Source organism: Ambystoma mexicanum, chromosome 10 (assembly GCF_040938575.1).
Source record: "Ambystoma mexicanum isolate Mex_15411 chromosome 10, UKY_AmexF1_1, whole genome shotgun sequence".
In the NCBI taxonomy this organism is placed as follows: Eukaryota; Metazoa; Chordata; class Amphibia; order Caudata; family Ambystomatidae; genus Ambystoma; species Ambystoma mexicanum.
Genome location: NC_090932.1, coordinates 1,018,048,837 through 1,018,075,590, shown reverse-complemented (window position 1 = coordinate 1,018,075,590; position 26,754 = coordinate 1,018,048,837). Strand labels below are relative to the sequence as shown.

The following is a 26,754-nucleotide window of genomic DNA, read 5'->3' as shown; positions in this document are numbered from 1 at the left end:
GAGCCAAGACTCCTGTCCAGCTACAAGACTTGCAAGGAGACTGTGGAAGCATCAGAGTAAGGCATGGCGACCAACTTCTGCTGTTGCACTGGTAGAGCCCTGTCCTGTTGAAGAAAACCAGCAGTACTGCGAAAGTTGTGCGACCCTTGGAGTGGAGGGAACATCCATTCTCGACGTCAGCTCGGCAGTCCTACGAAGAAGAGCCTTTGGAAGTGCCCCAGGACCGCCCTGGGCCTGACACCTCTGAGTTTTGGCTACCAATGTCACTGTTTCGAGTTGAGGCCTGGGGGAATCTTCAGCTTGTGCAACAAGACCTACCTCTCCAAAAATGTCATGATCCTAGCATCAAGGGGGCCAGAGATAGGAGGGGGAAGTCTGACTGCGGCAAGTGAATCCCTTTTGCGTCAGTGGCTGGCGTCCGAAATTGCTTACCTGCATCTATTCCTGTCCTGAGAGGAGCCCTGCATCGAGCTCTGCTGCATTCTTCAACTTGGAGATCTTGCACCATCATTAGTCACCAACCAGAGAGCTGCTCGAACCTGCAACCCCTGGTAACCAAGAACTGAAGCTGATGGCGGGAAAAGCGACATTGGACATTCTTCAACTGACCTGCCAAGTCTCATAAAAAATCTGAGTACGGGGGGTGAGTTAAAGCGATAATTTACCTGCATCTCCAACTGCGCTTTAAAAGTTTGATAGCTTTTATAAACTTTGCCACTGCTTGTTCACACAAGCACTCCGAAAGTTGGGATCATGTTTATTAGTTAGATTAACTTGTCCCCTGACACTTGGAACTGTTCACTGGACCCCAGAGAGCCTACCTTAATTCTTCTCTACCTTCATAAACTGTGTGGAACTTTTCTGAACTTTTGGGTACAAGACCCCATACATCCTGGGGATGGACTTCTGAAGTTAGGGTTGATTCTCTGTGGACTTGTAGCGCTAATACTAATCTGTACATTTCTTTTCAGGGGTGTGAGATGTATTTTGCCCTACACCAGTAATTCTAATTGTATATATGCATCTTATTTTAGTGTTGTGTGATGGTATTACCCATTTGTAGTAATTCTTCCCTGTTATTTTGGCCACATGCAAAGACTTATGTTTATACCTGTTTCTCGAAGTGTTTTCCTTGACTGCTTCACTCTGTGTGCCGATTGTGGACCCTTTGCAAGCTGACCACATCTTGACTTAGCCTAGACCACTCACCTTGCTACCTTGTACTGGTTTGGCTACAGCTCCCAGAGTTGTCCCTATCACAATTTATGTTGGCCTTCTATGCATCTGTCCACCAGGCCAGAATATAGAAAAATCAGTCCTAACACTCATCAACCTTCACTGGCTCCTGCTGCACGCACAAATCACTTTCTTGTCTTGCTGCATTATCTATAAGGCAGTTGCCCTCAAGTCACACAGCTACCTTGCGGGGAAACTCAGCCTCTCCGGCGGACAGCGCACCACCAGAAGCCAGGGCATGTGCATACTTGAAATCCGTTGGCTGCAAAAAGGAAAGGACCAGAAAACAAGCCTTCTCCACCTACACCTTAAGACTATGGAGCCTCCTCCGCGTCAGCCTCATTCGCCCCCACGCTCCTACAATTCAGAAAAGAACCCAAGACCCACCTCTTCAAGGAATCTCTCCTCAACAGCTAGGCATTCACATCGCTGCTGGCACTACCTGACTCGCTAGCCGCTGCCTGCCCCTCTCCTCCTCGTCACCCGGTACAGGTACCTCTGCTCTATACCCCTCTTTACCCTAGCCCCCACTGCGTATCTGTTCTGTTACCTCTGAAAAGTGCTCTGTTAGCAGCTGTACTGTTGTATACCTCTGTAAAGTGCTCTGTTGCTTCTCGAAACTAGGTCCGCGTGTTAAGGAGATTTTTTTATGCTTCATCCCCTCTCCTAGTGAGACCCCCCAGCACTTGTTGTTGGACTTCAGGGCCTTTTTCTTTCATTCTGAATGAGTGGAGCCTTTTTCCACTCATTCATTCTTGTGGGCTCTGTCTTTTGGTACTCTCTTCTGTGTTTTACCTTTACTTTGGAGTCTACTTTCCTTCATATCTATTTTAAGCTATCTGTGTTTAACTTTTGCAGCACACAGCTCCTTATGTATGGGCAGCGTTGATGGCAACCCTTTGGGTTCTGCTTTGAGAATTTCTTCATCCTTACTACTGTTCTTAAGGATAGAGGGATACTTGGTATCCCTCCTAAAACTTTGTTTTCGGAGAGATTGGCACACACCACCTTATGTGGAGTGCCAGGGGGGGAGGGGAGGGGTTACATAGTATTCCCCCTTCTCTCTGCTGCTGTGACTGGACAAACTTCTAGTTATGGCTGGTGGCAGTGGATGTGTTCTACCGACTATTGTGCTATTTATTTACCGCAGACTGTATTCACAGTACCCGTTGTGCACAATGGGGTCACCTAAGTACTAACTTGGTGACTTTTCTTTTTTCTCCATTTCTAGCAAAGTTGTTCTTTGTTAGCCCTTCTACCATTCTAGGAGGGGGAGGTTTGCTTGTGTGTGTGTTTTCTGCTTTTGGTGGGAACCCTTTGGTGTCCCTGCTTAGGTTCCAGTGTGTCTGGGATGGCAGGAAGTGGGGGAGGAGTTTTTCACTCCCCTGTTTTTTGTCTGCCTGAGTGCCTGAATGGAACCAGCTCCTACAAGGGGGAGGGGGACTAGGGGGTGAGGGAGGTTTGGGGGGGGGGGGTCTGGGGGGGAGAGGCCTGACTGCCCTGATTGAACAGCCCCATTCTGTAAACTGCTGAGGGAGATTGCAGAAGAGTGTGTGCTGAAACTGAATAAAAGGTGAGGTTCCTGAGGTGAAAGGAAGTCGACCACTGCAAACTGAAGTAGCCGAAGATGACGGTGACCAGAGACACCTGCAGACCCTGTGCAACACTGAAGTAATCACTGCTGTCCTGACCCTGTTTTCCGTGCGACAGGGAAGCTCCAAAGAGGACTCCTTCCCTTTGACTGGTGGGACCAACCAGCCCTGAGGTGAATTACAATCTGAGTCATCTCCGGAGATGTGCTGTGAACCGCAAATACCAGGAGATCTCTGACCCAATCGCAGTGCATAATCTTACCAAGACTGAATGGTCATAGTCTTTGCTGAGCTCCAGTTGAATTTGAGACACAATCGAACTCATCAAAGTCCCCTCACCAGAGTGCAGGACTCCAGGAATCGAAGAAGATTGACAGGGCGAATCGTGGCCTTTGTTGGTGCTGCAGAAGAGGCACCAAATCCGCTGACTGACCAGAGAAGCTGATGAAATCCGCGCCAGAAGTCCACCCTCTAGACTGTTGCTGAGAGATTCTGTCCATTGTCCTGCCTTTTGTCACTAGACCAGGGAATCTGGGGGTCTGATCCAGCGTTGCTACATAGAGGAGAATCCAGCCACAAACTTTTTCTTCTAACCAAAGGTACTGTGGGGAGAAGAGGTACTGCTTACCTTAATCCCAGAAGCCGCTCCCGAGCGTTGGGGTGCGCGTAGAGGTGTCCAGGGTGTCCACTCTTACCAAACTGCTGCTTGTGTTTCTTTTGTGAGTCCTTTAACAGGGTTGCCACCGTTATTTTTCTAGTATCCTTACTTTTACCTAGAGACTAACAGTATCCACTGGAACCTTTGCTATTCTGCTGCTTAGTAACACTTTGAACCCTCTCAAAACTGCCTTTTTAACTAGGGTTGCGTATTGGACTTAAAAGCCTTAGTGTGTGACGAAACGCCTCTAGAAACTTAAGCTCTGCTACTATTTAACCAACTGTTTTCCTTTCAAAAAGACTTTTTCTTATGTGGTTTTGCTAACTAAATACTATTACTGTATATCTTTGTGTGTGTGCCATTGTGCATTATTATCGATTAATACGGTAGAACTGTCATTAGTGTCAAAAGCTGTAACAATTGTTATCGCAAGCAACTACGAACTAAGCAGTGGCCTTTGAAAAGTATCTACAAGTAATCTTGTGTGTTTCGGTTCAATGTGCTAAGTATTTTAAAACCTCTCTTGTGAAAATATATATTGTGTATACATTGATTTGTGTGTTTCTTTGAGTTACATTTAGGGTTTCCTGTTTAGGGGTTTATTTTTTTTTTTTACTTCTGGGGGTGTTTTTCCAGTGTTTTCAAAGAATTTCAGAATCTGTGTTTATCAGTGATTTCCCATTTGCCCCTTTCAAAAAATCGCGGACAACTGTTTTTCCAGGTGTAAACACAGAAATTTTATTTTATTGCTTCATTGCATGCAAATGTAGGGTAATCTCTCAATGTGAGATGTTCTAAACAATTTCTAGATTGACCGTAAGAGGGAGCATTTCTCTCCCCACACCAGTGAGTGACACTTAGGACCTAATGACATTTTTACAGGCCATGAACAGTAAGGATGTGAAATTAACTATCGTACTCGGTCTGGCGACATTTCAGATAGTGCAAGAGCTAAGACATAGATAAGGAAGGGAGGGGGAGAGTGGGAAGGAAATGGAAACAGACAGGCGACTACCGATTTAGGCCTGGCAACATTTCTGGTAGAGCTGGAGAAAACAAAAAGTGAGAGAGAGTGGTGGAGAAAGGGAAGGGAGGAACAAAACAAGCGACTATCGTACTAGGCCTGACAACATTTCAGATAGTGCTGGAGGGCGGGGGAAATAAGGGGTCATACCCTCACACACCACCTTGTAAGTCTATGCAATACCTGTATCTAAGATGTAACTAGGTATGCTTTCCTCTGTGACCAGCTATGACTATATTATCATGACTACCACCATGCAAGTCCTACCCAAAACCTAAGAACGAGCTAAAATCGTTGACTTTGTCAGTACTTGCTTTTTACAGGACTTTTGCTTCGAGGAACAGATGTGGGGGAAAGGCACACTTAAGACATTTTCATTTTACCAGTAAAACATTTGCAAACGCAATTAAGCCATTAACTCACAACAGACTACTAATTAATAATAGTGGCTTGATGTTACGGTTTGATAGAGAAAGCTCTAAGACATACCAGGATGGTGGGCATTGAGTGGGGAAGGGCAGGTAATGGGTGGTAAGGACAATAGGGTTTAGTTTAGCAGTAGACAGTCAATGGGTGGGGAAATAACCAGGGGGCACCAGAGGCAGTAACATTCCTGCCCCGTTTTGCTCCTCTGCCACGGCCTTGGTTTTTTATTTATTTGGACAATGTTTTTCGGGTCAGCATTGCGGAAATAAATAATCGGGTCCACGCACCCGAAGAACATTGTCCAAATAAATTTAAAAAACAACACCGTGGCTGAGGCCTGTAACTGCCGCTGGGCACCAGTGGCAGTAACCGCCCGCCCCACATCCCGCTCCTCTGCTGGTGGGGGAGCTACTCGGGGGCCAAGGGCATGACTTGCCTCTGGCCACGGCACAGTTTATTTATTAATTTGGACAATGTTTGTCGGAACATTGTCCAAATAAATAAATAAACCAGGCCGTGGCGAACGCCTGTAACTTAGGGTGACCAGATTTCCAAAACGAAAACCGGGACAACCAACAACATAAAAGAGGGACTCCCAGATTGCAGCCCACCAATGACCACCCCTCCCCCAACACGTCCCCACAACCACCACCCAATCATATTTCCAGCTCTTCTCCTTTTTATAAACTGTATATGATCTCATTTGTGCAGTTTTGTCTCTGAATCTTGGCATGTTACTTCAAAACAAGCGTTTGCTATAACTCAGTCATATTACATGGCCTGCTGTACAATTATTTCCAAGCCACTCTCTGTAGCACAGTTAGTGTTGTGACGTGCACCTGAAAGGTTGGGGGTTCGAGCCAATCCTCCAACTCCAACATTGTGAAAAATAATTATAATAATTTTAATTTCCATAGTCAGCCAACCATGCAAACCCCCGACGGTAAAATTAAAAAGAACTCCTGGGTCGCGGGATGGAGGGCGATTTCCCCGGGAAAACCAGGACGTCTGGTCACCCTACTGTAACTGCCTCTGGTGCCCCCTTGTAGGGGGCACCAGAGGCAGTAACAGTCCTGCCCCTGTCCTGCTTCTCAGCCACGGCCGTGTTTATTTATTTATTTGGACAATGTTTTTCGGGTCCGTGGACCCGATTCATTTATTTATTTCTGCAGTGATGGTCCCTGCCAGCATTGCGGAAATAAATAAATTAATCGGGTCCACGGACCCGAAGAACATTGTCCAAATAAATAAAAAAACAAGGCCGTGGCTGAGGCCTGTAACTGCACCGCCCTCCCGTCATCCCGCTTCTCTGCTGGTGGGGGAGCTACTCGGGGGCCAAGGGCATGACATGCCTCTGGCCACGGCCGTGTTTATTTATTTATTTGGACAACGTTCTTCCGGTCCATGGACCCGATTAATTTATTTATTTCTGCAATGTTGGTGGGGACCAACATTGCAGAAATAAATAAATTAATCTGGTCCACGGACCCGAAGAAAGTTGTCCAAATAAATAAATAAACGGCTGTGGCCGAGAAGCAGGACGGGGGCAGGACTGTTACTGCCTCTGGTGACCCCTTGTTACTGCCTCTGGTGCCCCCTTCGCCACGGCCGTGTTTTTTTATTTATTTGGACAATGTTCTTCGGGTCCCTGGACCCGATTAATTTATTTATTTCTGCAATGTTGGTGGGGAAGAAGTGCCCTTATTGTTGTGCTTATGAAGAAATAAGCACAACAATAAGGGACTAGTTGACAGGACAGAGAGAACAAAAAAAACTGTTTGCAAAATGCATTCAATTCACCATTCAGCCACAAGGTGGCAATGGTGCATAATCATTTAAGGCACTAAATCCAAGTCTTTCATAGAGCTGCCATGATAGCTCACTGGCAACGCGTCTGTAAACGTTGGGGACCTCTATACCACTTGGATGGTTTTATGAAGTCTCACCCCAAGTGGACTTTAGGAAAACTCCCCAAAACCTGCGCTCAATAAATATAATAATAAATGAACGTCTGTGTTTATTGAAGAGAAACATAGTGTGCCAGGCACATAGTTACTGGCACTCGGCCCATTTTATTGATCCCAGATTATTGAAAAAAACCTAATGTACTCTTTTTTTTATTGTTTCCAAGTTCATTCTCACGGCATCGCACTTTGTATTGGCATCAAGGCTGGGCCTACGGCTCACAAAATATACATGGCTGACCTGGTTAGACAAGAGATTACATGTCGCACTCATAGCTGCTATTAAGAATTCCTTACGTTGGTGCAGAGTTTTGTGAAAAGACGTGGGTCATATCACTGAGTGGTTTGACTGCAATAAAGGCAGAGAAGTTGGAGGTGCTTTGCAAAGTGAAAAACCTCAAGACAGGAGGCCTGAAGGCTAAATTGCTTGCCGCAATTTTAAAATGGCACAAAGGGCTACAACTGCACCAGCGAATGCTTGTACTCCTACACCTTCTCCTGTACTGGCCATCTCTGCATTGAGCACTGCGAAGAAAGAAGCCTTGCTACCTAAGGAGATGTAGCTTAACATCCAAAAAGTACAGGTGGCTAAAACGCAAGACAGAGGCTTTGAGAGAGAACACGTGGAGCATCAGTTAAACCTTTGGTGGCCATCTACTCCCTTGGGGGTTTCCACTTTCGAACTTCAAGGATGTTTTGGCTGGGTTATGTATTCCAGCCAAAGGGCACGACACACATGAGTTCCAGTGTTATCTGGTCAGATCCTGTGCTGCTGCTGAGGGTTGAAGGAGGGAAATTACCTTATAAGGTTGGCATCCCTGTCCACGATTCTTTTTTGCACAGCATATCTCAACAGGCACCTGTCAACAAACTGTTGAGCCCAGGTAGAGTGCTCCTTTTCATCCACTATTTGCTCACTCTGACACTCGAGGCAAACAAAAGCGTGTTGCAATTACACAGCATTGGATCTTAGTAGGCTGCTCTATAGAGTCATCACCAGGGTAGAGCCTATACACCAATATTTATTCAGGTTTCTGATGCTTGTGAATCTCCTTAGAAAGCCACGGATCTGTGAGGAACATCTTTAAAGATTTTGTTTGTTGGTAAGGCCTCACCTTAGGCCTCACCAGTGACAGTCAAAATAAAAGGGGGGGGGGGCTTCGAGGGAAGTGGTGGGGGGAGGGTGGCGTGTAAATAAAAAAAAAAAAAAGGAAAAATTACAAAGGCCCCTCAGATGTTGTAGGGACTTTCTATTTTACCAATGCCAAACGGAGAGACTGGTGCTGCTTTAAATTTGACTTTACTCTTCTAAATTTTGACAGCTAATGTTTTATTTCTCACAACTGTAATTCTATATATTCCATTTACACTGCTGTGATGTTGTTACTTCCTTGACTGACCTAACCACGGCTGTTTTTAAGGTCCAGTAACCTGGATGAACTGCTGGTGAGGGCTTGTTTGAACTTGTGGGGAAGAGATGGCTGAGCAGAGGGATCCCTACACTCTTCCCCTTCTTTGAATTTTAAACGGCATCTGAAGAGATGCAGAAAAGTGTGGAGAGGTAGATGTGTGATCTACTTTAAGTAGCACAATACCATGAATCTGTGGAGAGGGGGAATCTGCATACAGGATGGCATGGTGGAGGGCAGCACAGTGTTGGAGGGCCCCAACCCACTGCTAATATTGAACTCTGTGGGTTTAATTTAAGTTGGAATAAACTTGATCCTGGAACATCACCAGCAATTAATTTAGTAATCTGGGTTCATGAATGCCCTGGTGGGCCTTAAATTGCTCTTGGGAGTGTAGCACTTAGGTTCACACTCACCAAAGACCATGCAAGAACCTGATTTCATAAAGCTACTCGCCTGTAAACTTTATTGGTTTTGACTGCCCTGCCATGTTCAAGTCAATGTTCAGGTGGACTTGAGGGGAAGCCTTCTAGTCACTGGTAGGTGGATCCAGAGGGCCAGGAGCAATCCATCTAACAATGTCCTCATCTGGGAAGTGAGAAAACAAGTAATTGAACGACAATTTGAGATCGCTGTGCAGCTACTCAATTTTGAAATGTTGGTAACCCTTTTTGAAAGAAATCAAATTTCATGTACGTACCTGGACTGTGCTTGAAATGTGGGAAATTGAGGGGGGCGGTCCGTAACTCATCTCAAAGTAGTATTTGGGGGAGGAGCCTGAGTGCCTATTGCAGCCTCAAAATCCTAAATAAACCATGAACCTTTAAAAGATGGCCTAACATAGACTGACAAGTGTTCATACCTGTGATGAAAGGGATTCAAATCTATTCATGAAGTATTATAAAATAGAATTACTGTGCGTTCAAAAAGTGACTCGAATGAAGATATTCAAATACATAATAATAATCAGTCAATGCACATTCTACTCACTTTTGTTTTGAAGGAATTCTTCTCCTTACTCACTCTTGTTATTCATTATGACGAGAAATCAATATAATATATTGCACAAATTAAAAAGGCGTATTCTCTAAATCATACTTTTCGAAATCAATATAATATATTGCACAAATTAAAAAGGCGTATTCTCTAAATCATACTTTTCTCCACTTCACTGTTACATAGTTGAAATTCATTTGTTTTCTGCATCTTAGGCTGTTATTCTAAACATGACTGACTGTGACATCTACTCCCAATGAGCAGTATTGTCGCTGATCATTTGATTTGCTTCACTAGGAAATCCGGTCCAGGAACTCGGTTCGGTCCACTTAAAGCCCTGTAAATGCTGCATAATTATGTTCATGGACTATACTCTGCTCTTGTGACTAATTCTCTTTCTTTCAGATCTTTATTGACCGTTTCCGGTACAATGCAAATCGAGCATCTCAAGTGCAAAGCAAACTGAAATTACTAGAAAGGCTGTGAGTACGCTTTCTTTGCACTCTATTTACTCCAAGGTTGTTTCCCTGCGTATCCCTTTTTGTCAAGGAATTGTCAGTCTTCTACTGCCACCAAAAAGATGACTCCTCCCTTCTGACTTCTTTGAAGAGTCTGTCTTGTTTGGAGCCTAAATGCAGTTGTTTCTTGGGAATAAAAGCATGTATAGCACTGCATCAGCAAGGTACCTTAGAGCAGTTATCTTCCAAGTGAGTCTGACCACTAAAGGATGTCCAGGGGTGAGGGGGGTTTTGGAAGGAGGTCGGGGGCAGAGGGAGGGCTGGGCGCGAAGCTGTTTAGAAAGGGATTACAGTGACTACTTTTAATAGAATACATGAGCACTTAATTGAAAATATAGGCATTTATAGCTTTTGGTGCAGGGTGGGGCCCGTAAGTAATATTTCTTATCATAGAGCGGGTCTCAGTATTAAAAGGTTTGAATACCACCTCCTTAGACATGTGTTCAGAGATCTTTAGGCAAGGCTGACTAACTTGTTCATTCTTCTGAGGTTGATTTGTGTACAGTAAAGCTGTGATGGCACTTATGCCTATTCCCCAGTGGTCTGTAACCTGTGGCTCTCCAAATGTTTGACAATGACTCCCATGATCACTCGCTTATGACCGTTCTGGCTAGAGCTGATGAGTTGTAGTTCAAATCATCTGGAGAGCCAAAGGTTGCAACCCCTGCAATATCACATTATACCAAATGTCTCCTATTTCTATGTGCTATGTGAATAACTGATCGTATTATCTTTATTATTACAATTATTTCTCTTTGAATGTTTACCCACCATCTATTATAGCTCATTCGTTGATGTCTAATTGTGACTTTTCGTCTGTAGTGTGATGAGTTAGTCTTGAAATACCTAAGTCCCGAAAAACCTTAGATTCTTGAAGATCTCTGAACACGTTGCTGGCTCTTGGGGCATACTTGGGAATGGTCGAAAGTAAATTTCATTTCATTGCCTATACAGTAAAAGTAGTAGAATGCACCTCTTTCCAGGTAAATCAAAGTCCCAGAGTTCTGAAAGCAAAGTTCAAAGGTATGTATCTTGGCAGGGGTTTAGGACGTCAAAGTATTCTTGAAACAAGTCTTGCCACAAGCTAACAGGTAGGTTTCACAAAAGAGCACAGTCACTTTTAAGGTTAAACTGTTTTCCCCTGTGTTATGTTAATGTTAAAGGACATTTGTATCGCGCACTATCACCACCGTAGTGGTCCCTTGGCGCTCTGGCGGCTCTGAAAAGGGAGGGGGGGGTTGAGTTAGTGGGAGGAAGCAGGAAAAATGCAAGAGAGCAGTGATGTGCTGTTGGCGGCCTCAGCCCGGTGGGTCTGTTGGCTGGGCCTGGGGTGTTTGCAGGCGGTAGTCGTTGTGTACTGTTGTACAAGGCTATGTGTGTTTTTGTTTTGTTGTTGCAATGTATTGAAGTTTGTGTGGTTTGTTGTGCTGTAGGTTTTGGTTGTGTTTGGTTTGGAGTTTGAGAGGTGTAAGCTGAAAGGGAAGTTATTAGTCGGGTTGGTTAGTTTGCATCTCTATCCTGAATTGAAGCGCTCGGCTTGCGTAGTCTCCCCTGTTGCGGCTCTGTCCTGATCTGGGTCTGACTGGCCTAGAGGTTCCTTACTCCTCTGGCACCCACCTCTAGCATGCTCTCTCATGGCTCCCCTTATCCTCGATTTAGACTCTAGTGGCCAGTGCATCTGCTAATGACAACCTCTCAGGTAGTGGGGGGGATTGTCAATGTCTCGATAATTCCACACCAACGTGGTACCTGTCGGTAATTAAATTACGGTGCGGGCGAAAAAGTTGGTGGGATTGTCTGGGTTAGTTGACTCGGTCTCTGTGTGTGCCGCCTGTGTTCCTGTCTATCCAATGTCACCCGTCCAGCTGCCGTGGGCTTTACTCTCCCCGGTCAGGGATGTCCGTGTCTTTTCGGTTTAGTTATCCTTTTTACCAGTTTCGTTTTTCAGGTTTAGTCTGTGGTGTTGTAGAGCCAGGTTTTTAGTGATTTCCTGAATTTTAGGTGATCTTCAGTGTTTATTTCCTTTGGGATGTTCCAGGTTTTTGCAGCTAAGTGATAGAAGGAGGTGCCTCCAAGTTTTTTCTTGAGGTATGGTTTGAGTTCCAGGCGGATTTCGTTGCTCGATCGGAGGGGTCTCGTTGGTTTGTAGACTTATTTTCTTTTGTAGGAATTCTGCTCCTTGTCCATTGATTGCCCTGTGCGTTATGCACATTGTTTTGAAGGTGATGTGACGTTTAACTTTGAGCCAGTGTAGGGTTTTTAGGGCTGGAGTGATGCGATCTCTTCTGGATAGTTTGAGGAGTAGTCTTGCTGCTGCATTTTGGATCTGTTGCATTTTCTTCAAGAGGTATTCAGGTATTCCGAGGTAGAGGCTGTTTGCATAGTCTATTTTAGACATGATTAGGGCGACGATAGTGAGTGTTTTGTGCGCGAAGGAGAGGAAAGGTAGCATTCTTCTTGCCGTCCGGAGGAGGAAAAAGCATTTCTTCACTGTTGCATTTATTTGTGGCTCCAGGGTTAGGTTGTTGTCCATTAGGACTCCCAGATTTTTTACTACCTTCGATGGTGTTGGTGCGTTTCCCATTTCCGTAGGCCATGGGATGGTGGATTCGTTCTCTTGGTCTTTGGATACGATCATGATTTCTGTCTTTCCTGGGTTGATTTTCAGGTTGTTGGCATCCATCCAGTCGAAGACTTCTTTTATACAGTCGGTAAGGGTTGAATGGTCGGCATCAGTGTCTTTGATTTTGTATATGATCTGAGTGTCATCTGCATAGTTGTAACATGTAATGTTGTATTTTTTGAAGATTCTGATGACCGGAGTCTGGTAGATGTTGAAATATAGTGGAGATAGTGAGGATCCTTGTGGTACTCCAGTCGTTAACTTGTGGAGTGTATTTGAAATGTTTTATCCATACGGTTTCTGTTCTGTCTCTTAGGAATGATTTGGTCCAGCGTAGTGCTGTGTCTGTTATGCCTATGTTTTCTAGTCTTTTGGTCAGGGTGTCGTGGCTAACTGTTTCAAAGGCTGCAGAGAAGTAGAGCAGAATAAGGGCTGAAGTAGTGTTTGAGTCTGCGTTAGTTTTGAGGTCGTCCCAGATGGATAGTAGTGCTGTTTCCGTTCCTCTCGCTGGTCTGAAACCGATTTGAGCTTGGTCCACCAGGTGGTGTTTTTCTACGTGTTCTTGGGTTAGTTTATATACGTAGGTTTCTAGAAGTTTCGCTGGGTAGGGGATGTTAGAGATCGTCTGTAGTTGGACAGGTCATCTACGTCACCACTGGTGTTTAAGAGTGGCTTGATGTATGCTGATTTGAAGATCTTCGGTACAGTCCCTGTTGATAGTGATAGATTTAGAAGGTTTCTGTAGTGTTCTGCTGGCGATCCTTGCGCGAGGATTGATTTGTAGATGTCTGGGGGACATGGGTCCATGGGTGATCCCGCTTTCTTGATTCGTTTAACCAGCATTGCGAATGCCTCTGCTGATATTTCAGGAAAGCTTTGGAGTTTGTGTTGTGGTTCCGAGTTGGGTTCGTTGGGTTGTATGTTGTGGTTGGTTGGTCGCTTTTGTATGGTTTGACAGATGTCGTTGATTTTTTTTTTAAGTGATCTGCCAGGTCGTTGCATAGTTTTTCTGAGGGGGTTGGGGTGTTATCACGGCCTGGTGGGTTTCTCATTTCTTTAATGATGCTAAACATTTCTTTTTGTGTGTTGGTGGCATTGTTGATTCTGTCATCGTAATGTCTTTTCTTTGCCTTTTGAATTTCATTCTTGTATGCACGGATTTGTTTCTGGTACAGTGTTTTTTCCCCTGGGTTGTATTCTTTCCTCCATTCCAATTCCATCTTTCGGTTTTCCTTTTTCATGTCGTTTAATAGTGGGGTGAACCATTTTGCCATTGCTCTTTTTGTTGATGTGGTGAACGGTTTTTCCGGGGCGATCTTGTCTATCGTATCTGCGATCCATTTGTGCAGTATTTCTGCTTTGCAGTCTAGGTCAGCTAGTTCCAGTTCTGTAGTTGAGGGTTTCGTTAATTCCAGTTGTTCGAATAGGTTGCTTTCTTTGACGCGTTTCCAGTTTATTTTGGTGGTGGTTGTGAGTTTAGGATGTTGGATGTAGGCTTGGGTAGGGCAGAGTGATCACGAATGGGATGATGAGATGGTCGCTCCACAGTATTTGTATTGGAGGTGCCGTGGTGATGAGTTTTTCTTTGGCGAAAATTGCGTCTAGGGTGTGACCTGCCGAGTGCGTTGCTCCTTTGACTAGTTGTCGTAGTTTCATGGTGCTGAGTTGTTCAATTAGTGAGTTTTGGGAGTTGGCGTGGCTGTCTTCAAACCAGATGTTGAAGTCCCCCAGGATGATTAGGTGTTCGGTGTTGATGGCTAAGTTGGTGATGGCTTCTATGAAGTTATCGACGAATGTTGCATCATATGTTGGTGGTCTGTATACCAGGATGAATGTGATGTTGGTTTTTGGGCTCGCTGTTAGGTGAATTACCATGGTTTCGCAGTTGAGGATGTTGAGTGGTTCGTCAGTTTTTATTTTCAGGTGCTCTTTGAATGCTATAGCGATGCCTCCTCCTTTTTTGTTTTTCTGTTTATTTGTAGGCATTTGAAGTCTGTCGGAAGGCAGCTTTGGAGTGTGATTTTGTAGTTGTCGTCCAGCCATGTTTCTGTGATGAACAGGATGTCAGTGCCGTTGTCGTCGAGTAGGTCGAAGATCTCTGTTGAGTGTTTTGACATGGATCTTACGTTTATTAGATTGCAGTGAAGTTTGGAGGTGTTGTTTGTTTTGGGTTTTGTCGAGGTCGTCTTCCGCTCGCTGTTGAGGTTTCCTTCTTGGTCGATCACTTGTTGAGCTTGGGGTTTGGGGTGTCAGCGTCTTCGAAGAGTTCTTCTAGGTTTTTGTTTTGGTGATGTAGGGGGTTATTGGGTCTGTCGTCTGTATGTTGTTTGTTTTGGTCATCCTTCTTCTACTTGCTTGTGTTAGGTTGATTGATGTTGCTGCTTCTAATGTTGGGTTGGATTGTCGTGGTGGCCAGTTGTCTGTGAGGTATGGAGTTAGGTAGAGGGATTTTTCTCTTCTCTGAGTTCCTTCGGTTTGTGTTCCTGCCTGTGGGGGTCCAGTCTATGGTTGTTCTAGGTTGCTGTTCTGGCGTGTTTGTTCTTTCCTCTTTTTCTCGGAATTGGTCATTTGCGCGGCATTGTAGGGTTGAGAGTTGTTTAGTCTTTGTTTGGTTACGTCTAATTGGTCCTGCTTTGGACCAGTTGTCTTGTGGTGTGGTGGCTGGTGAGAGGGTGTCCGCTACTAGTTTGGCTCTGTCTATGGGTGGTATTCCGTCTGGCGTTGACGACTCGTTCAGTCGCTGTCCTAGGGGAGAAGGGGGGGTAGGGTTATTAAATTGGGTGTTATCGGTGGCCCTCTTTTACTGTCCGTCCCCCTAAGCGCGGTTCATATTGGTGAGCAGGCTGTGTGGGTTGGGTAAGGTATCGGCTGGTTGGAGGAGGCTTGGACGGGCGTAGCTTGGACCTTCGCCTTGTGATGCGAGAGGCCCTAGTCAGAGCGACCCACCATCGTAATTCGCTGGTGGTTTCTGTCTCACTTGGGAGTTTGCTCACTAATGTGTTCCCTCCGTCACCTTTCCAGGTGCCCGGTTGGGATTTGAACCTTGTTCTCAAGTTTCTGAGGGGTGCTCCGTTTGAGCCTTTGCATTCATGCCCTTTGAGACTGTTAACTCTTAAAACTGTGTTTTTGGTTGTGGTTACTTCCGCTCGCAGATTGAGTGAGTTACAGGCTTTTTCAGATAAGCCACCCTTCGCTGTGCTTCATAAGGACAGGGTTGTCCTTCGAGTTCGTCCTTCCTTTCTTCCGAAGGTGGTTTCGGAATTTCATTTTGTCCAGAAGGTTGTTCTTCTGGCATTCTATCCTCCTCCACATCCTGGTAAGAAAGAGGAGAGGCTCCATAGGCTTGATCCTAGTAGAGCGTTGAGCTTTTATATTGCGCGCATGTCCCGGGTCAGGGTGGACGATCAACTCTTCATTGGTTACGCTGGAAAGTGTTTGGGACAAGCTGTGACGAAACAGACTTTGTCTCGTTGGATTATTTTAGCTATCTCCGAGTGTTACCAGTTGGCGGGTAAGGACCCTCCGGCTGTCTACCAGGGTTATGGCTGTATCTACTGCCCTGCAGAGGGGTGTTCCTATTCGTCACATCTGTGATGCAGCCACCTGGGCTTCGGTACATACTTTTGTACGTCACTACTCCCTCGATTCCATCCGAGGGCAGGATCTGGCCTTTGGCAAGGCAGTCCTTTATTCCGCAATTTGATTGGGCATGCTAAATTTGTGTTCTAAATTATTTTCCCACCTCCTTGCTTGGTACTGCTTTGGGAGTCTGTCATAGATATGGAATACGTCGGAGGACCCAATCCCCTCGAAGAACAAGTTACTCTCTTACCTGGTAACGTTCTTTATATTGTGGACTTTGGTTGCCCTCCTAGCCGTGTTGGATATTGTGTTGACCTGCTTACTACATCAAAGTGCTGTACTTGTAAAGTGCGTATATATTAAGGTGTAACACTTTATAATGTAGTTGGAAATCTGTGGCAAGTTCTGTCTGGCTGTCTTGGAACCAGAACGTTACAGTAATAACGATGTGTAATATTGTCTTAGGGATCTACTTATGTATTGCGTCTGCCATCAGATGTTGGGCTTACATTTTAGGTTTAAGAGTGAGTTATGCCTTAACAGGCCATTTACTGTGTTTTTACATAAACTATGCTCTCTGCTGTGTGTTATGCTTAGCCTGAGTACTTATTTTTCCTGTCATGAATATTTTATATGTGACCGTATAAATCGTGTATATTTTTCACTATACAAGTGTGTATTTTTTGTGTGTTGACTATTGGGATTCATCGTACCTCCCTCCCGACGATAGGCCCGACTGTTGGGAAAGATTTATTTAGCCACTTTCTCTCCATAGACATCTATTGAATCCACCCCCAAACCTTTTGCTTTTTTTTCTAACCTGGCCTACGTTTGAAGGAAAGAAAAGCCTTGTTGCTTCACCTAACGTGTTTACATCTATTTTGCGGGAATGTTTCAGTCTCTATGGCCATCAGTGCAAGGGGACTTTGTCCTACAGCATGAAATTCCTTGTTTGTTTTTTCACTGCACAGTGGTAGGGAGTCTTTGTATCCATTTCTCCTTTGTTTTAGTAACTTTATGGTTACTTGCATGATGTGTCTAGGACAGGCTATTTTTCAATTTTTTGTTGACTTTATCGCATGCATTTTGTATTTTAGAGCAAAGTCCATTTAGAGTACCATATACTCTAAAATGGCCATACCTTATCCTTTGGCATCTTGTCTTTTGTCCTCCTTCCAGCCCACTAAAGATATGCTTTATTTTTTAAGCCCTTTGCCCGGACAAAAGGGCTTGGCTTTCCCAGGCAAAGTGGTGGTATGTGTTTGTGGCCGTATGTGGGAACTGGGATTTTCCTAACACAAGACTGTTTTCTCTTTTAGGCATAGTCTATGCATCCCCAACGTGTTTCTTTTTGTTTTTGACCTGTCCTGACTTTTTACAGAGAAGTTAAGTCTTCAACTTCACTACCCTGCCCTTTTTTGCTACTTTTGTTATGGGGAAACTGGTCAATCCTTCAGACCATCAGTACTGGGAAACTCTAATTCCCTTTCTCTTTTGGCCTGTTTTGGTAACTTTTTTTACAGTGCACACAGCATCTTAAAATGCACGCAGGGAGCTAAGGGCGCAGGGTGTTGGCGTCCCGCTGGAAGGTCCTCGCCCAGCTTAGCTGCAGCTCCCTGCATTCCTGCATTGCCCCTGCTACTGCTGCCCCAAAGCTCCCGGCTTCCCCCATGAGGATGAATCCTGCGGGATGCTAAGGGCGCAGGGTGTTGGTATCCCACTGGGTGTTAGAAGAGCTCTTTGTGTCCCCTCCTTGGAGCGCCATTTGCCTACTTATGAGCCTATGCTGAAGACTGCAGACCGATCAACTGTATCACCAGGAAGCTGGGTTCCGTCTTCTCCACTCGCATTTCACTGGGCAGGACTTAATGTAGAGCAGGAAATAACAAGGAAGTTATCGTTTGACTCTCGATGTTGGAATTATTGCCAAGCAATGCTTTGAGTGTGGGACACTGAGAAACTAACAGATTCACTGCCTGCACTGAGCCATTGTGTTGGTTACTGTGCTCCAGCCACTGTTATCTGTACTGCCTGGCGCTCAAGGGTTTTTGTTCCTGTGACCAACCTATACCTTAGTTACTATGTCGAATTTCCCCACCCTTGTACCCGCACAGGACCCTGCACAGGCTACTATTTCTTTCTCCTCCCCCACCCCCATGTTCGGAGCGGGTCTGGGCTGGGGTTCTGGGCTCGGTCTGGGGCCCAAATGAAAAATCTTGTCTATAAAGAGGAGCAAACCAACCCTGAAACCCAAACCAACTACTTCAACACTCCCAGGCGACACTGGCTTAGCTGCCTCTAGCATGCCTGATAGGGCTGTTTCTTTTGGAAATGCACATCTATTAATAATCGAAATCCAGCAGTTGTTGGGCTCACCCAGTGCCTCTAACAGCTTGCTTTACGGGAGGGGGCAATCACTGACACTGTCTCTAATGATCTAATTTTGGCCACAAATCTGTCTTGCATCTCGCCCATTCAACAGTGGTCAACCTGGGTCTTGACTGCTTGGGGGAGGCATGCTTAACCCCACACACCCAACTGGATGAACAACTGCACCCATGGGGCCTCCAAGTACCCCCAGCATGGTGGGCCCTACTCCAACTTTGGTTTTTTGCACCCCCAACACCAACCATAATGAAACCCATATCGTTCCTTCATCTACGAAATGGCGGTGGGAGGATAACTGCACCCAGGCCCTAGCCATAACCCTTTCGGCAAAAGGGCGGGAGTCCATGTCACTATCCAGTGTCCAATGATATAAGTGCCCCACCACGAGAGCGACCTCCTACCTGTACCTAGCTTACCACTCAATACGAGGGTTGTGACTTGTCCCAACCATGCCACCCCTATGAAAAAGGGGGAGGGGACCCTTGGGGGATGTGTGAGTTGTCATGGCTGTAGCTTGGTGCTGTTTGAATTATTAACATTAAAAAAAGCTCTTTCTGTCCTTTATGGAAGTAGTTGGAAAGTGAGCAGATGCTGACGTAGTGAAACATCGACTAATTTAGAGGCAGAGAATGGGGCTCTGGCCAAGTATAACGCCCCAAGGCTAGCAGGATCCCCTGCTTATGGCCCTTGTATCAAATCCCGCGAACCAAGCAAGGGCAATAGCCGACCCGGCAGAGAACAGAGTAAAATAAAATGTGTCCCAAATGGAAAGAGATGCTCTGAGGATTGCAGGTAGCTAGAATCCCTGAGGCAACTGGGTTACCCAAGAAGGCAATCGAGGGACCAGTGAAAGACTTATCTAACCTATCTTATAAACTAACTGGGCCCTTCGCCACTGGACAATATTTCTGCATGGAGTACCAAAACTATTTTCCAAGTGGCATGAACCAAGGGAAGTGCTTCGGAAGAAATGCCTACATTGGCTCCACTCTGTGAGGGGATGGCTCTTCGTAACAGGAGAGGACATTGTGTATTGCATTAGGGCACCCAAAACAGGAGAGGACATGTCCAGCACTGTTGAACTAAAGTTCAGAGATTCCAAGGTGGCTAGGGACGGTATGTTTTATTTGTATTGTGCCCGTACACAAGTGTTTCAAGGCGCGACTAGGCATGGGGGGGCCTACAAGGGAGGACAAAAACGATCTTACTAGGCCCAGTGACATTGAGAACGTGCAAGTGCAGGGGTGAGGGAAGGTGGAAAGTGCAAGGGGAAATGGAGGAAGGGAAAGTGCTGAACATGCGATCAAAACAGCAGGTAGGGCTACCAGCAGGTGGCAAGTGCATGAATTAAGTGCAGACAACGGGTGTCGATAAGTGCAGGTAAGGGGACTGTAGGGTTGCAGATACAGACCCAAGTGTGAGGTTTGCAAGGAGGCAGTGCGGGTATGCAGCTGGGTAAGTATTGGAACACTAACCAACCCTCCGATAAACATCGCCATTGTACGGAGTTCCTGGCTGTGGTGAAAAACGCCACTTAGGTCTGTTCTGACGGGGGTGAATGCTATCCCATTGGGGGCAAAGTCTATGGGGTTCCTGCTGCTTGCAGCCGCCAGTGGCCGCTGTGGCATCACCTAGATGGAGTAGCCTCAGTTCGGCCCCAAGAAGACTTTGGACGTAAATAATGCGTTATTCCCATCACAGGCATGCATTGCGAGGACGAAATCTATATCAATAAAGTGTATCTCAGGATGCAAAACTGGATGGTGGCAAACGGCCTCGCCATCAATAGTTCAAAAACAGAACTTGTTGGTTCAGATGCCAAACTCGAAAAACTAGGCCCTCTATATAATAACTTCATCATAGACAGCTGCAACATTGAAGTCAAGAGCAAGGTGAAGACCTTGGGTATTCTTCTGAACAAAAATGTGGGCATGAAGGCCCATGTGAATAGCCGGATCTCCTCCTCCTTCCTATTTCATTAAACTATTCCGCGTCATATCAGAAAAAAACAATGACATTAGCCAGGGCGATAATAGGATCCAAATTGGATTATTGCTGCAGTTTGCTAGTGGGCATCTCTCAAACTGAACTCCCAATGCCTCCAGGTCATACAAAATGGGGCTGTGAGGGGGGGTAAGGGCCTCCACAGGAGAGACCATGTATCAGAAGAAAGAGGAAATCTGCACTGGCTTCCTATGCAGGCCAGAGTATGCTTTAGGCTATTACTCATAACCCATAAATGCCTGAAGGGCCAAATGCCAGTCTACTTGTGGAAGCCATATTAATAAAACACAGTACACAATCCTTGGGATCAGACCATTCCAATCTTCTTAACACCATTCGCTGTTATACCAATAAAGCACGAAACTGAGCCTTCCGTATAGTGGCCCCACTGGCCTGAAACGCTCTAATGCCAGCTTTGAGAATCATATCATCGACAGTGGATTTTGAGAAAAAAACTGAAGACTGTGCTCTTTTCCTAGTCCCACTTATTAGATTCTGTTAAGGAGAATTCTTGTAAATGTTCTAATTCCCTTCACCTAGAGACCCCCAGCAACTTTGCTGGATTTTGAGGACTTGATTTTTTTACCTGGAAAGAGTGTGGGCCTTTTGTCCCACTCTCATATGTATTTTGATGTGTGTTTTACACTTGTGTTTATGGAGTTTTAGACAACTCAATAGGCATAATCTTTTCATTTGTGTCACACAGCACCCTCAGTGCAGTGACACAGGGAAGCCTTTTCTGGCTGTCGCAAGGTTTAAACGCCTTCTCTGGGATTAACTACTGTTTCCCAGAGAATGTTAAGTTAAATTGGCTTTACTAGTCTTTTTAAATTCCTAGATCCAGCACACACTATTTTCCAATAGAGTGCTGGAGGGGTTACCTAGTATCCCCTATGTCTAGAAACTCATGTAGCAGTCAAATGCTACCCTTTCCTATCGAAATGGCTGGTGGCAGTGGTTTTACAACGAACTACCATGATTTTTCCCGACCGCGAACACCGGTAGCTAAAAATCGCGGGAGCCATGTTTTTCAAGATGGCGTTTGAGCACCCTTTGTTTAAACCGGTCCTGGTCTTCTTTTTTCGCCATTTCTTTTTGGAAAGGTCCTTCTAGAGTTTCTCTGCGCCAAACTAGATTTGGTGCCTTTGTTTCTACGCCTCTGGAGGGCTTCAGGACTGAAGACCGCCTCTGGTGCCAGAGTGTCTGGGGTGGGCAGGAAGTGAGGGAGGTGCCCGAAACTCCCTGTGCTTAGTCTCCTAGGAGACCAAAATGCACTCTGGTGTGATTGGCTGTCTGATCGTCCGACAAGGACAGCCGCCCTGCTAGGTGAGTGGCAGTTAGGCTGGAATTAATGGGAGAAAACAGTTTAAAAGGCGAGTCTCTTGGCTTGGAAGGCAGAGTCGGCCACTGGAACAAAAGAACCGAAGACGAGCTGGAAGAGGACGGCTACCGCAACTCCTGGACCGTTGGTTTGCCCGGTGGAGCCCTGCTGCAGGTCCGAATCGCCAAGTTCATCTCTACAGAGAAGCCCTTCAAGGACGACTTCGCCCTTTGAGTTGGTAGGACCAATCAACTCGTAAGCCACCTGAACACCATTCTCGGAGCTGATTGTATTTTCCTCAGAGTGCTGCAGGAAACCAAATAGCCAGGGAGAAGGACACCAGTTTGTGCGCTGTAAAACAGCTACCGGAATCGAAGTTTGCCAGTGTGCCAGCTTTGTGACCAGTCCCCGTGCAGTGCAGGAGGCCCCTCACGTCCTCCCTCTTGTCCCCACGACTGAGGCTCAGGAACAGCGAGATCTGCAGGAACTGCCAGGAACAGAAGTCTTCAGCTGCCCTTTTTTCTTCAATACAAGGTACTGTGAAAACCTGACTTCTCACTGCGAAACTGCGTACAACTTTGGCAACTTGCAGGCCTAGTCAGCTTGTGACCTGACATACAAACCTTTCTTCAATTAACTACTTCTGAGAACTGTGGCAAAGGCCTTTCCGTTTAAACTACCAGAACCGTTTTTCTTACACAAGACTCTAGCCCATTGACTTTGGCTTACCTATTGCATTGAAACAACTCCTCTGGTGAATTCAAACTATTTGCACTGTTTAAGATTAGCTCTATTATTCGTTTTGGTCACTTTTGCCTTTTTCCTCCTACTTCAAATGCTCTGAATGCCATTTTCCTCCAACTTCAAAGTAGTTTAAATGTCTCAGAACCTGATAGTGTAAAGTACTGTAGTATATTTCTGTGTGATATTGATTGCCTCAAGAAACCTTGAGTATGTGTCTATCTGAATACTTGTAATTACAGACCTCTGTGTAACACCCTTACAAGCTTACATTCCCTCTTGAGATGAGCCTGGCTGCTCAGCTTGCTACCAAAGAATGTGTGCTACAGACTTATACCAAACGTTGGTTTTGCTTACACTTGTAGTGCTAGTTGTGTGTAGTGGTCCCAGAGGGTACTGCATACAAACTTTGCCTAACAGATTCCTCCTCTGCTTCTTCTGGTCCTTGCTCTCCCTAGGTGTTCTTTTATGTTTGTCTGTTCAATATATGTGAATCAGCACCCGTAAGCCTTCGGGTACCAGGTGCACTTTAAAAATGCATTAACATAACATAAGCCTCCGCAGTTCATATTATTCTGGTCAATGAGTTTTGTTCTGTGATGCATACAAAATTGTATTGTGAAACTTTTATGGCGCTCAGCCGAAATAAAGTTAAAAGATGATAATGCAGTGCATGGGGATACTTTTGTGTCACCCTAGACTTGTTACACCGGGATTGTTGGTTATTTTTGTATATGTGCCTAAAGACAAGCTGGTGGCAGCAGTTGCATATTTACTGTTTTGCATTTATTTTAATGTGCCCATTCACGTTTACCATGTATGGCTACTAAACGTGGCTAGTGTTCTAAAATGGCCATGCCACCATTCTTTTGCTGATCTGTTGGGCATATTGTTTCTTGGCCTTCTTCCTGCCCTCTCGGGTCAGGAAATTCCTGATATGATCATGCATTTGCCAAGAAAGCTGCTGCTTTCACAAGCTAGTGCATACCATTTGTGTGTAGAAAGGAAGTGGGTTGGGACTGTCTGGTCCCTTTCCACAAACTGGTGCTATAAAGTCTAGTGTGCATACACGAAAGAAACCCATGGTGGTCCCTGATTGGACCACTGCTGGCTGAGTGAGTGGTGCAGATTCTTGCTATTGGAGGACTGAGTTTGATCACTCGCCTGAATTTGGGATAAGAGGAATCCTGCAGCCATTCCAGTAGATCAGCAACGGAACTAAGTATCCTGTGTAACCATCTGAAGACTTGTGGACGACTCCTGGAGAGGCCTGGCAACCTTGTCTGAAACTGTCCTGATGAAGCCCTGCTGGACTACCTGATCTGAGAAGGCCTTTGTCTGTGCTTCGACCCTTGGACTGGTGGGACAACCAGTCTCGGCGTCGCCTCGTGAATCTTTGAGCCTTTGGAAGTGTCCTTGGACCACCCAGTGGAATCACCAGCTCTAAATTGAGCTACCGCACCAGAAGCATTGCTGTTCCAATTTTCGCTTGTAACTACGATAGTCGCCAGATCGTCCTACAAGTCGCCTTCCTGCCAGGTTTCAGTTTCCTAGCATCAAGGGATCTGTTCTGGAAGACCGTCTTTGTTAGCTACTGGAGAGGCACCTGCTGTTGCCTGTTTGCAGTGACTGTCGCTGGAACCGGCTCCCCTCCATTTGGTTGAGTGTCCTGAAGAGGCCTGCATCAGTGCCTGCTGTAGTTCATCGAAAAGGGTTGCTCTCGGCTCCTGGGTCTGACCAGAATCTTCATTGCGCCCGCAGCTACTGGGCATCTTCTGCTGGATCCAATGGTGGGAAAACCTACCTCCATGAGACCTGCCAAGTCATTTGTGAAAATCGGAGCGACGGTGGTGAGTAATGGCAATAGTTAGCTACCCCAGCCTCCCCTATAATAAAACCGTAAAATAAACTTTAGTTTATTACTTTCTTTCGCTTTTTAAATGTTTGTTTTAAAAGCTGTTCTAAAAGATAGAAAAGGTGCCTTTATTAATTGTTAAAGCCTTGAAGTCTTCTTGAACATTTTTCACCACCGCAGGAACATTTCTTAACTTTGTCCCTTCTCCTAAAGAAACTTTGTGACTTTTGGGCATAAGGCCCCATTCAATTTGGGGGATTGTACCCCTAAAGTTAGGGCTTCTATTCCTATATACTGGTTTTCCTATAGCCTTCCTTTCAGGTGTCCTTTGTGTGGGTTTCTATGACCAAAGTTGACTGTATCTGTTTTATATTTAGAGTGGTGTGTGATAGTTCCTGCTTGATCAATTTTTATAGTGGGTTTTGGGCCTATAATAAATATAGTATTTTTGTAAGCTTTGTCTTTAAGCAACTTTTCCTCCATATTTTATGGACCCCCCAACATGTTGCTTTTGTATCGCACCTTGTACTGGCTTTTTGCAATGAAGTGAAGCCTTCAGCTTCACTCAACTGGCCTTTTGCTCATATGTTAGGGGGAAACTGACTAGTCCTTCAGACTGTCAGTACTGGGAAACTACATTTCCCTTTTGCCTTTTTACAAGTTATCTGTTTGAGTAACTTGTTCATGTTGCACAATGCATCTTTCAATGCAGTGCAATGGGGTTACTTTTGAATCGCCCTAGACCTACACTCAAGGGATTTTTAGTTACTTTTAAATGTGCCTAAAGACAAGCTGGTGGCAGCAGTTACATTTTTACAATTTTTGCTATATTTTTAGTAAGCCACCTTGCAGTTACCACGTGTGGCTGCTTATTGTGGCTAGTGTCCAACGATGGCCGTGCATATCAATTTTCACTTGTTCTTTGGCCAATTTTTTCTTTGGCCTTCTTCCTCCCTTCTCAGGTCAGAGAATTACTTTTATGGTCATATGCAGGAAAACTGGGCGTTTCACAGGCTAGTGCATGCCATGTGTGTTGGAACCCTGGAAGTGGTTTGGGACTGTCTGGTCTGGAGTGTATGCATGAGTTGACCCCACAGTGGTCCCTGATTGTGCCACTGCTGGTGCATGGGTGTGTAGCATCCTCTATTGGAGGGCTGAATTTCTGTGTTCACCTGAATTTAGGATAAGAGGAGTCCTGCAGTCATTCCAGCAGATCAGAAGAGGAGCCATGTATCATGTGTAGCTGTGCAGATGACTGAAGAACCGGTGGTGAATCCTGAAGAGACATGACAACCATTTCCTGGTGCAGTCTCAGTGGAGCCCTGTATGGGTACTGCTCTCAGAAGAGCCTCGCTGGTGCTTTGACCCTTCTGGACTGGTGGGACCCAACCAGTCTCAAAGTCTTCTCGAGTTCCTTCAGCCTGGAGTCTTCAGAAGGGTCTCTGGGCCAACCGGTGGTCTGACCAACTCCATTTTGGGCTAGTGTGCTTGAAGCGTCGTTCTGCATTTTTGCCCAGAACTTCAGTGGTCTCCAGCTAGTCCCATAAGTCACCTTCCTGCAATGTTTCAGCATCCCAGCAACAAAGGTTCCCGGACTGGAATGCTTTCTTTGACCACAACTACTGAAATGCCTGCTGTCGCTGTGCACGGTTACAATCCCTGGAACCGGCCCTCCCCTGTCCGGTAGTGCTTTGAAGAGTCCTGCATTGGTGCCTGCTGCATAACTCCACTGAAAAGAGTTGCACACAACTGCTGGACCTGACCCGAAAATCGCTTGTACCCACAACTCCTGGGCCTCTGACAGTTTTAATTATTATGGTATTGAGCGCTGACCTAGCTTTGAGAAGGAACTCAGCGCTTTACACAAGTATACACCAATACAGATAGTTAACAGGGTCCTAAGTGAAAAGATCTTTAAAAAAAAAAAAATCTTTGTTCTTTCATCCGTAAAGGTCCTGCAGAATAATAAGAGATGCTTAAGGGTCTCCTCATGGTTATTGCAAAATCTGCAATTAGGTTTCAACTTCTCATATTTCTTCCACCGCCTTATCACTTCTTTGGTTTTAAACTGGTTCATTCTGAATTTCATAAGCAAGTTTCTTTTGTGATTGTCAGGGAAATTTTCTAAATATTTACATAATTTATTATAGGCATTTCTCATCAACATGTATTCAGATCTTTGGGCTACACTGTCAACCCAATCTTGCTCCCGTATATATTTATATTTTTACTGCATCCGGATTGTTAATAAGCATGACTGTCAAAGCCTTCAGTCTTCTTCTGACGCAGAGGCAGCACAAACTCCTCCCTCCCCGTTAGGTCTTGGGGCCTGGGAATAGCACTACCACAGGCTTCCGTGACCCTTCAGGGAAAGAGTGTTAGGGTCCATGGAGTGGATAGGTAGGGGGTTGTAGGAT

The 26,754-nt window shown here is 45.4% G+C and overlaps 1 protein-coding gene across 1 annotated transcript in view; it reads left to right on the top strand.

The window, feature by feature from the left end:
• ABCF3 (ATP binding cassette subfamily F member 3) overlaps positions 1 to 26,754 on the top strand; it is a 981,204-nt gene that overhangs the window by 523,668 nt on the left and 430,782 nt on the right. Inside the window, exon 14 of the mRNA XM_069618825.1 lies at positions 9,711 to 9,787. Within this exon, the coding sequence (XP_069474926.1) occupies positions 9,711 to 9,787 (77 nt within the window). The remainder of the gene's footprint in view (positions 1 to 9,710; positions 9,788 to 26,754) is intronic.